Source organism: Balaenoptera ricei, chromosome 16 (genome assembly GCF_028023285.1).
Source record: "Balaenoptera ricei isolate mBalRic1 chromosome 16, mBalRic1.hap2, whole genome shotgun sequence".
In the NCBI taxonomy this organism is placed as follows: domain Eukaryota; kingdom Metazoa; phylum Chordata; class Mammalia; order Artiodactyla; family Balaenopteridae; genus Balaenoptera; species Balaenoptera ricei.
In genome coordinates this window covers 61,674,169-61,686,786 of record NC_082654.1, presented here as the reverse complement: position 1 = coordinate 61,686,786, position 12,618 = coordinate 61,674,169, and the positions used below count along the sequence as shown (strand labels likewise).

At 35.2% G+C, this 12,618-nt stretch overlaps 1 protein-coding gene across 2 annotated transcripts in view; it reads right to left on the bottom strand.

Moving 5' to 3' along the window:
• Window positions 1–12,618, bottom strand: part of P4HA1 (prolyl 4-hydroxylase subunit alpha 1) — an 85,991-nt gene that overhangs the window by 37,643 nt on the left and 35,730 nt on the right. For both annotated transcript variants that reach the window (XM_059899551.1, XM_059899552.1), the window contains exons 6-7: window positions 2,731–2,970; window positions 168–364 (exon numbers count right to left, since the gene is read on the bottom strand). In XM_059899551.1, coding sequence (XP_059755534.1) covers window positions 168–364; window positions 2,731–2,970 — 437 coding nt within the window. The remainder of the gene's footprint in view (window positions 1–167; window positions 365–2,730; window positions 2,971–12,618) is intronic.

Genomic DNA, 12,618 nt, shown 5'->3' with positions numbered 1-12,618 from the left:
GTGACACCTCAATAAAGTGATGTGGCATACTGTAATACTTTATCAATAATTCTGATTTTTATCACAAAAGTTTAAAAATAAAAGAATTCTGAAATCTCTCTAGAACTATGTACAAACACGCACACACATGCACTTCCACACACACACAATTGGCTTTTCCACTTTACCATTTTGATACCCTCCCCACGGCACAGCATTTCGTACTTCTGTCTCTCTGGCAGGTAATCCGCAGCAACCCCTTTTTTCTTCGGTGTGGTTTTCTGATCAGATTGATCATCTGAAGCAGACTTATTGGCATCTTTTTCTTTAGCCATTATATACTCAAAATATTTTAAGTTACCATTAGCTCTCTGATGTTCAGGATCTATTAGAAAAGAAAGAAAGCATGTCCATGAGTAAGCTTACAGTTGTTCAAGCATCAGAATACAACAATATACAAGTGGAGGAATATATAAATTTACCTTCCAAACCAGGATGCTTTTGAGAGTGAAAGGAGGCACTAATGAAAATTATTATACCAAAACAATAGGTGTAAACCTGTACTGCCCCAAGCACATCAAGACATATAGTCACCCTATACAAAAAGAGTTCTGGAGATGGAAATCAGCCATTTATTTCAAAGTAGCAATTACCGCTTCTACTTTGAGAATGTTCCATGTGAGAAGTTACTAATCAGCTTTGATGTCAAATGAATTTTCAAGTATTACTTATTACACTTATTTGAGGCAATGGAAAAGATTTTTCTGAGATTGAAATGTAATGACCATGGGGAAGACAAGGTATACATTTCAAAAGCAACCTTTACCACAGACACACTATAAACACAGAACACAGTCTACTTCTGAGGGCTGAGTGGACTTCCATCCCAAAATTCTAAGTGAGACGGAAAAGAGAAACTAAAAATATGATTTTCAAATAAGCCAGAATCCACTAACTGCCTTGGAATTGCTAGTCATAATTGTTAGCTATCTTTTAGTAGGGGAAAGGAGGACTACTCCACCCATCCAGGAGAAAAAAAATCCAAACAACCACGCACACACAAATGAAAAAGACAGAACAGAACACAGAAACTTCACTTGTGACATTAATTGAAGTGTTTAAAAAATCTAGCCTTAGATTTGTAAAATACTTCTTGTCTTTGAGAAACTGCTCATAATATATGTTGTGATACACACAATATGAGTCTACTTTTGTAAAAGAAAGGGAAAAGGGGGGAGGGGGTATACTATGAGGAAACAAAAAAAATTGGTGGGTATCTCCGAGTGATTGGCTCTGAGTGATGACTCTTCTGTATCTGTTTCTACTTTAAAATTTTTTCTACAATGAATGAAGTATTTTTTAAGTCAGGAGGAAAAATATCACTAAAAAATACTGGGAAAAAAAGGGTAATTGAATAAATATCTCAATTTATTAATTCACTCAACTAAGAAATAACCTAATTATCAAAAGCTTATTTTCAGATGACCAATGTTTTTGAACTGTTCGACTCTCCTAACATACACATATTTACCTATTCATAAAAAGAATTTTTTTTAAGTTTTAGAGCTTCATTATACACAAAAGACCACATGAATTTTTTTAGCATACAACTCCACCACAGATTCTGAGTTAGTAGGTCTGGCATGGAAATCAAGGAATTTTCATTTCTAATAAGTATCCAAGTAATTCTGATGCATGTGGCCCCTGCCTCATACTTACAGAAACACTACATCTCTGTTCAAAATACTAGTGGTAAAATCTTCATAAGATATCATATTTTCCTAACATTTGAATATGACAATCAAATATATTTCCAGTCTATTTACTTCTATGAAAGAATTTCAACCAGAGGATATAAAATGGAAAATCTCATGCATGTGCCCTCAGGACCACAAAACTTAAGGACTGAGAGACTGATTTCCCATAAATGCCTGATTTTCAGAAAACTGATAATATTGGAATTTTCTTAAATTATAGGGAATTGGTCAGGGGTTGCCTCATATCAATCTTAGGAAATGTTGCTTATGGTTTCCAGGGGCATGAACAAGAAATCACCCAGGTTGAGTTAGTCTTAAAAGTAAGCTGAACTGAGCTTTGTTTGTATGACTGGACTGCTTTTGTCTGCTTAGGGAATGTTCAACGCTAGTCCCCATTTGTTTTTGATTTGAACAGACTCTAACTGAACTCTCCCCTCTTTACATTCCCTGCCCATAAACATAGCCTACCCCAATCCCTCAATGGTCTCACCTGTAGCTTCCTACATTTTGCAGGTCCTGAATGCAATTCCTCTGCTATTACTGACTGAACTCATCTTTTCGACAATTTTGAGTGTGCCTCATTTTACCTTTTTATTTAAGGTTGACATTTCAAATCACTATTTCTGAATATGAAATGCAATAAACCAAAAACTTCCTTCAAAGGACACCAGTCTATATTTAATATGGCAACAGGGTAAACAAATATTTTTGACTGAGTTAGCTAGGTTAGATCCAATTTTGAAATTCCTGAAGAGTACAGAGCAGAGAAACACAGCTACTGTTGTAGTACTGTTAGGTGAGAAAGACCAGTTGCCATTTATTTAGAGGATAAACAGAAAGATAAAGTACATCTGACAGATGAGCTCCTGACTTATGACAAATAAAAAGTAACAAAGCTATATGACAAATATATACAGTCACACATAATTATAATTAGTATATCTATATATCCACCAATACATCTTTAACCTTGAATTAGGCCAAATTAACATACCTAGTTCAAGAAGCTTCTTTGTGAGCAAAAGTGCCTTATCCATGTCTCCCTGCTGGTACACCGCATAGCTCAAATAATCTAGAACAGAGACTTCATCAATGGTAGAAACCTCGCCTTCATCCAGCTGCCTTAGTGCTTGTTCCATCCACAGTTCTGTATGGTAATAATCTGCTTCTGTGTAGGCCACTTTGCCCAACTCAAAACAGTCCTCAACTGTTAGAAACGATTTGTGTTTTACTCCTACGGAAACAAAATACAGAGAACTTTAGGAATCTTAATACTATTATATATTTATTTAGGACTACACAGCTTTCAAAGTACTCTCTCGCTCTCATTTGAACCTCACAACAACCTTCTGAAGTAGGAAAAGCAGGAATTATCCTAAGTTTATAAACAAAGGAACAATCTACAAGGTAATGAAACATGGCAAGGATCACACAGCTAATAGGTAACGTGGGACCTATAGAACCCGAGACTTCAATTATCAGCCATCATACCAAAATGAAGCATCAATTAAGTTGAAGCATGCAATTTTCCAACACAGCGGGAATCACCATATGAGATATATCTAACTCTTAACCAACAATCTGGGCAAGGGATAAATGGACAGGAAGAGAGACAAACCTTTCAATTGATTCTTTCCCCTCTTCCCTTCCCCTACAGTAATCCTTTTCAAAAGCACTAATGGTATGTAATTTACATACCATAAAGTTTACCCAGTTAAAGAATCCAATAGTTTTTAGTATATTCACAGAGTTGTACAACCATCACCGTAATCTAATTTTAGATCATTTTCATCACCCCAAAAAGAAACTCTGTAACCATAAGCAGTCACTACCCATCATCTCCCCTTTCCTGCCCTAACCCTAGACACCACTAATCTACTTTCTGTATCTGTAGATTTGCCTATTCTGGCTATCTCACATAAATGGAATCACACAACATATGGTCTTCCATGATTGGACTCCTTCACTCAGCATAATGTTTTCAAGGTTCTTTTTATTGCCAAATACTAGTCCATTGGGATAGACTACATTTTGCTTATCAGTTGATGGACATTTGAGTTGTTTCTACTTTTTTGGCTTTTATTAATAATGCTACTGTGAACATTCATGTACAAGTTTTTCTGTGGACACATTTTTTCATTACTCTTGAGTATATGTAGCACTGGAATTGCTGGGTCTTATGGCAACTCTATGCTTAACATTTTCAGAAACCGCCAAACTTTTTTCTAAAGTGGCTGCACCTTTTTACAATCCTACCAGCAATGTATGAGGGTTCTAATTTCTCTACATCCTCACCAATACTTGTTATTCTCCACCTTTATTATAGCCATTGTGGGTATGATGTAGTATTTCATTGTGGTTTTTAAATTTTATTTCCCTAAATGATGTTGACCATCTTTTCACATGCTTATTGGCCATTTGTATATCATCTTTGGAAAAATGTCTATTCAAATCCTTTTGCCCATTTAAAAATTTGGTTACTTGTCTTTTTATTATTGACTAATTATTTGTTTCAAATATTGTACAATTACCATTACTTTCATAAGAATAAGGAAAAATAGAGAAAGAACTATAGAAAGAAATAAATGTAAAAAATATACTCTGAATGATAGCAACCATATAACACTGCATTTTTATAAACAGTAAATCAGGTGAGTTAAGAGGAGACTTTAAAAGTCTGAGTATTTTATGTTGTTTTTTGTGTATACCATGTTAAGTAAGCAACAGAGAGAAAATTACATCTGGACCACATATTCTGGGGTGGCCCAGAGGGAACTGCTTCTGATATAAAACACAGTTGATCCCTGAACAAGGGTTTGAACTACACAAGTCCACTTATATGTGGATTTTTTTCAATAAGTACACATATGTACTGTAAATGTATTTTCTCTTCCTTATGATTTTATTAATAACATTTTCTTTTCTCTAGCTTACTTAATTGTAAAAATACAGTATATAATACATGTAACATACAAAATATGTGTTAATCAACTGTTTAAATTATCAGTAAGGCTTCCGGTCAGCAGTAGTCTACTGGTAGTTAAGTTTTGGGAGAGTCAAAATAAGACACGCAGATTTTCAACTGCTCAGGGGGTCAGCACCCCTAACCCCAGCATTGTTCAAGGGTCGACTCTACCTAGAAATGCTGAATTAAATGTAACAATTATCCATTTGTACTATGGCCAAGTTCGCAGGAATTAAGCAAATTTCTTGGGGCCAAAACCCAAAAGGAACTTGAAACCTAGGGAGGTAAGCAGAGGATGAAGCTGCGTCTCCTCTGGAGGCAGGCACCAGATCAGAATACTAGAAGCTTGATTTTTAACCACCAAGAAAGGGACAGGAGATAAAGCCTCAGGCCCACGCAAAGTGACAAAGCAGACCCTTGAAGAACTACATCTTGAATGGAAGAATGAACTAGAAAAAAAACTCTGTCAGCTGGCAAAGAGAAACAACAAAAGAACTTATTTTTCCTCAGTCTTCACTGCAGGTAGGGGAAAAACAATCCCTTAGAACTCCACAGGCACACTTTCAGGGAGGTTTTCATTTCAAACATATGCTGTCTCCATGGTCTGGGAAACTAAAGCCAAGAATTTAACTTAAAGTAGTCGTAGGTTGGTAATGTAATAGGACAACTGGCAGAAGCAACATTTAAACTCTGCAAAATGCTCCCTCACCTCAGGTTTTGCAATATTCCAACACACAATCTGAAGAAATGCATACAATCCAAAATCACAAAGCACATGATGAAACAAGCCACTATGAGCAAAATTAGCAGAAACTATTAAAAACCAGTATTAGACATCCCCCAAGGTCTTCAGATGTTGGTGTTATCAGATTAAGAATACAAAAAAACTATGATTAAAATGTTTAAAGAATTTTTTAAAAATAGAAAATATGAACATGTAAGATACCCTAAAAAAGACCAGGCAGATTTGAGTGGGGGGAAGAAATAGAACTTCCAGAAATTAAAAATATTATCAATGAAATAAAGACATCTTGGTCAGGTTAAACAGCAAGTTAGACACAACAAAAAAGAGAATAATAAACCTAGAAGCGAGAACTGAATAAATTACCATGGGATAAACTACCCAGGATGCAGCAGAGAGGAGGAATACACATGAAGTTCTAGTTAAAAGACAAGAAAGAAAAAATAAGAAGACAGGGCTTCCCTGGTGGCGCAGTGGTTCGGAGTCTGCCTGCCAGTGCGGGGGACACGGGTTCGAGCCCTGGTCCAGGAGGATCCCACATGCCGTGGAGCAACTGGGCCCATGTGCCACAACTATTGACCCTGCACTCTAGAGCCTGCGAACCACAACTACTGAAGCCTGCGCGCGTAGAGAAAGCCTGCGCGCAGCAATGAAGACCCAATGCAGCCAAAAATAAATTAATTAATTAAAAAAAAAAAAAGAAGAAGACAGAAGACAACAGCATGTGTCAGAAGAAGACAACAGAATGTGGAAAAGGCACTATTTAAAGAAATATTGGTGGACAATTTTCTAGAATTAGAATACATGAAACTTCAGATTCAGGAAGCATAGAGAATAATAAGCCAAACAAAGTACATGCACGGGCTTCTTAAAGATTTGTTTCAAGGAGGAAGAAAACAATTCCAAAAGAAAAGTCTGAGGTACCAAAAAAAAAAAGATAACCAAAGAAATTGGTATACATTTAAAGAAAAGTGAGCCATCAGATTCGCAAAAATCTCAAAGTTTGAAATTTTTTTTGTGATGCTGTGGGGAAATAGGCACTCTCATATATTGCTGCTAGAAATACAAAATGACAGAACCATTATGGGGGGAAACTGGGACAATATTAGCAAAATTTCCTATGCATTTCCTCTTTGATTCAGTGGCATCACTTCTAGAAAAAATATCCCAAAGATCACTTAGCAAAAAAACAAAATAATATATGCACAAGGTTAATGGAAGTATTATTTTTATAAAAGCAAAAGACTGCAAACAAACCAGATGTCCATCAATAGGTGCCCAGTTAAATGAACTATGGTAACTCCACAAAATGGAGTAACATGCAGCTGTAAAAAGAAATGAGGAAGATTTCTATATAGGATATGAAGTACTATCTAGAACATATCAATAAATTAAAATGCCAAAGTACACGAAGTATTTATACCATGCTGCCTTCTCTGCTGATGTTGAGAGGAAATAGGAATATATATACATTTGCTTATATTTTCAAAAAGAAACAGTGGAAATGAAAAAGCTAATAAAGTGGTAGTTACATATAGGAAGAAGAAAGGAACAGGTTGAGGAGTACAGAAATGAAAGTAAGACTTCTGTCAGTGGACCTTATTAGTATAGTTTGGACTTTGAAAGAATATAAAAAGTTCTGCATAACTAAAACTAATATGAGAGAAATGGTGAAGGTGGTCAAAAGGTACAAACTCCCAGTTATATGATAAATAAGTCCTGGGGATGTAATGTATAGCATGGTGACTATGGTTAATAATACTGTATTGTATATTTAAAAGTTGCTGGAAGAGTAGATCTTAAAAGTCCTCATCACAAGAAAAAATTTTTTTGTAACTACGTGTGATGGTGGATGTTAACATCTTGTGGTGATCATCTCACAATACGTACATATCCGCGTCATGTTGTACACCCAAAACTAATACAGTGTTATATGTCAATTATGTCTCAATTTTAAAAAAGTTTATTTGGGCACCGCTTTTAAATAAAACATTAATAACAGCATTTTTCAGTTTTAGTTCTCACATGCTTTAGCTCATTTGATTCTCATGGCAATCCAATGAAAAAGGTATTATGTCAGACCCCAAAATGGATACTGCCCACTATGCTAGTTACAGTTTCATGTTCCTCTATTGGACAATGTGTTATCATGTTTCATTTGTCAACACATTTCTAAATATAACAGAAACCAAAACAATATAAAGTTTTTGAACAACAGAAGAGGACAAAGATAGGATATGAATTAAAAACTGAGCCTGTGACAAATTTGCTTTCAGTGAAAAAGATGTAGAAGAAGAAGGAGGAGGAGGAAAAGGAGGAGGGGAGAAAGAAAAAGAAAATTTTTTCCAACTTTTGATACCAACGTTCAAACAATAAATGTGAGACTCACAGTGGTTTAATGTTAATGTCAAAATATCTTATCTCCTATACGAAGTTTTCTGACCTAAATAAACAGAGATAGCATGTTCATGGATTAGAAAATTATCTTTTTAAAGTGACAGTGCTGCCCAAATTCTCCCCAAGATTCAAAACAACCCTAATAAAAATTCCTACAGGCATTTTTGTAGAAACTGACAAGCTGATCCTAAGATTTATATGGAAATCCAAAGAATTTAGAATAGCCAAAGCAATTTTAACAAAGAACATAGTTGGAGGACTTATTCACAGTGTTTGCAAGTATGTGAAGGAACTGAAACTCTCATACAGTGATGACAGGAGAATAAAATGGTACAACAATTTGGTGGTTTCTTAAAAATTAAATATATACCTACCATGCAACCCAGAGAATTCACTTCTAGTTATTTAACCAAAAGAAACATATGTCTGATAACATCACGAAGGAAACTGGTAGAAAAAGGAATACAATGGTGTTTTCCTTAACTTTTGATTGACTATACTTCAACAAGGCAGTAAATTGGCTAAAACCAGACTTAGCTATAACCTATCCAATGGTGTCAACATGTTTTGTTTTGTTTTGTTCTTAATGCTAGCAGAAAAGGAGTTCATGAGAAATAAATTAAGAGGAAATAAAATCATGGGCACATTTTGCTAGTGATCAGACATTCACTGTCTAGGGCATAGCATGCCCTGGTCTGAGGATATGACCTGTTACATTCTAGTACCAAGCACAGTCCTAGCATGGAGATGTATGCATTGGAGGATCACATGGACCAATACAATTAAATATTCAAATCATACAACTACCTCCATTCACTTTTTTTTTTTTTTGCCTCCTGTTAGTCACTTATGGATAGTAACTGATTATCAGTGTACTACTAAAATGAAGATGAAGATCCATATTTTGACAGTTACTAACTCTCTACTCCACACTCTAATCTAGAAAAGGATACCAAGAAACTAACTTATTAATAGTTTAACATGACACAATTTCAGAAACAAAAGAAACATACTGAATTTTGACTCTCCTATTATTTTTCAGTTATGAGAACTGGAATACAGTTCTAAGATGAGCTTACAAAGCAGTAATTAAGAATGTTTTTTCTCAGGGACATGCAAAAGACACAAGAGGAGAGTATGCCATTAATACCCGTAGAGAGCACCAGAAATATTTTTTACATGACCTGATATCCTGGCAACATTATCTGAAAGCACAATGGGGATAGTAGAGTATCTTTAGCTATTCTGCCTTGGTAGTTAAAGTATCTCTGGTTATCTTACCTATTGATCTATTCACAATTATCAAAGGCAAAATGCCTAGGAATTGTATTAAAGAAGAAAATGAAAATGAAGTGATGTAGCATTTGAAAGGGAAGGCTGCCTGCAAAATAGAGAACATGAGAAGAAAAAGTAAATGGACAAGAAGACAAAGAAAATGAGATAAGGAAAGTGATGCTGGCAGAAAAAGACTATAAAAAACTTTCATGCAAAGCACAAATAGTTAGAATTTGACGAGAAAAAAGAATAAGCTGCAAATTCCTTTGGTTCAAAGGAAGTGGCATGGATGACTGATGTTAGCACGTCAAACCGAATGTAGTAACCCAAATTTACAGTTAAAACTAACATCAAAAAGAGTCCTTTTAATTTATTATCACAATATAAACTATAATATTATATGACAGTATAGGAAAATTTACTTAGAAATACATTTTTTGTGGCTCATCCATAAACTGGGAGATTTAAAAATTCTTACACTTTATAGGAACACTTAGTGGACAAAAACTTGATTTGTAAGGGACAAATATGTTTAAAATGCATACACTTGGGAAGTTGATATCTTGCATCAGAGGCACTATGGTACACTCATAGCTGAGTGTGCTCCAGAGATGTGCAGAGAATCTACTGCTTGGTGTAGTTAACCTTATCAGCTAACCAAGACAGTGATGCAAATGACCAAGAAGAACATTCAACTTCCACCTGAAGTAAATCAAATTTTAGATATAAGACATTTTCTATCCAAAAAAAAAAGTGTAGGGGGCACACAGTTTTGAGGGCATTAGCCCGCTGTGGTCCCCCCTTTTTTCTGGCAAAGCAATAAAGCTATTCTTTTCTACTTCACTCCCCCACCAAAAGTGTAATATCTTCAGAAGCTAAAAATCTACTCAACAAATCAGGGTTAGGAACAACCTGAAACTAAAGGAACAGTCTATATGAACGGTAAAGGCATCATTAATGCCAAAATCCATATAACTTATCAGATTTTATATTAAAATATCAAGAAAGCATTTCAAAAGGTAGGCCCAAAAAGGAGAAAGAAACAGACAAAATTAATCAAGGAGTTACATGGCATCAATATAAATCCACTGAAATAAGCATTTCTCTGATTTTGGGGGGAGGGCAATTAAAAAAAACAAATCATCCTTCCCCCAACCCTCATCCCTATCGTGTCACACCTCAACTGCTATAATTTTAAATCTGACAAAGCCAAGTGTTGGCAAGGATATGAAGAAATGGGAACTCCCACACATTGCTGGTGAGAGTATTAATTGGTACATCTGCTCTGGAGAACAATCTGGCCACATCTAGTAAAGTTTGAGAAGCTTATATCCAAGAGAAACTCTTTTATGTGTGGAATAGACACAAGAAGACATAAAGATGTCTGTTGAAACCTGCAAAAAACTGGAAATAACCTAAGCTACCACTATCACCTCTTACTTAATTTTTACAACAGCCTCCTCCCTCATTTCTTTGTCCCTACCCCCAGATCTGAATCCATTCTGCAGCCAGAATGATATTTCTAAAACAAAAATCATATAACCTCCCTGTTTGAAACTTTTCAATAGCTTCTCATTGCACTCAGAACACTTCAAACTCCTCCACATGACTTACAAAGTTCATCAGGAGATGGCTTCTGCTTACCTATCTAGCCTCATCTCTCACTACTCTCACAAAACCAACTCCCTCCCACTGTTCATGCACTCACCCCTTGAACAAACTACTTGTAAGATATCTGATTTAAATGTTCTCTCCTCTCTGGCCTATATACATGTTCTGTTTGGAATATTTTTCTCATGCCCACTATATTTCCCCCCTCCCCCAATTTCCTAGCTAATTCCTTGTCCATTACATCTCGATTTTTAAAAATATCCTGTCTTCCAGGAAGTCTTACTTTATGCCTCTCTCTTATCAAGTCCAGAATTGGGTTTTCTCCTATGTGCTCCCACAGTATCCTAAGTTATCTGCATCTAGGCATTCATCATACCATATCATAATATAAGTACCCTAAGGGAAAAAGCAGTGTTATTCATTATCGCATCCCTAGTACTTAACATAATGGTTACTATGTTAAGTAGATATTAAATAAACATTAAATAGTTAATATCTATTAAACAAATTGATGTTTTAAACCAGAAGTGAACTAAAAAACATAAGGCAGGACTTCCCTCATGGCGCAGTGGATAAGACTCCACGCTCCCAATGCAGGGGGCCCAGGTTCAATCCCTGGTCAGGGAACTAGATCCCACATGCATGCTTCAACTAAGAGTTCACATACCACAACTAAGGAGCTGGCAAGCCACAACTAAGGAGCCTGCGAGCTGCAACTAAGGAGCCCACATGCCACAACTAAGGAGCTGCTTACCGCAACTAAGACCCGGTGCAACCAAATTAATTAATTAATTAATCTAAAAAACAAAACAAAACAAAGCTGTGATCTTCAGAAGTGTTATAATGTACCATATTAGTAGAAACAGAAAATAAAATGTGCAAATTTGTACTTTTTTGGAAGTCCAACTTGATGAAATTACATTCCAGCTTAAAGGAAATTTTATATAATATTATATCATGGTCAGTTTTTCCACTTGATACTTCACTCCAAATTTAGGAAGATGAGCAAGAAAAACATCTTAACAAGTAACTCATCCCACTATATTTTCTTAAGGAGAAAATCAATTTCAGTATGACGATAGAGGTAATATGTTTTATTTCTCCAGTTGATAATGACAAGAAGATAGTAATGGGGTAAGCCACACACTCACAGAAAAAGAGAGATGGCAAAAGTAAATTATCATGTGAAGTTAGATATTAGTAACACAAGTAAAACTGGAAAATTTCAAATTTTGCAGAAATTAAACAACACACTCTTTAACAACTAATGGATCAAAGAAGAAATCACAGGGAAAATTAGAAAATACTTAAAGACAAATGAAAATGAAAACACAACATACCAAAACTTATGGGACACAATGAAAGCAGAGCTAAGGGAGAAATTTATAGTTATAACACTCACATTAAAAAACAAGAAAGATCTCAAATCAACAACCTAAAAGCTAGAAAAACAAGAACAAACTTAACCTAAAGCTAGCAGAAGAAAGGAAATATTAAAGGAGAAGTAAATTACAGAATAGAAAAACAATAGAGAAAATTAATGAAAACAAAAGTTGGTTCTTTGAAAAGAATTTTGTCAACAAAATTGACAATCCTTTAGCTACATGGACTAAGAAAAAAAAGAGATACAAATTACTAAAATCAGAAATAAAAGTGGGGATACTACTATTGATTCTACAGAAATACAAAGGATTATAAGAGAGTTCTATGAAAAATTGTACACCAACAAATTGAATAACCTAGATGAAATGGACAAATTTCTAAAAACACAAAACCTACCAAGACTAAGAAAAAAATAGAAAATCTGAATAGACCTATAGCTAGTAAGGAGACAATCAGTAATCAAAAGTCTCCTGACAAAAGAAAAGCCCTGGACCTAATGGCTTCACTAG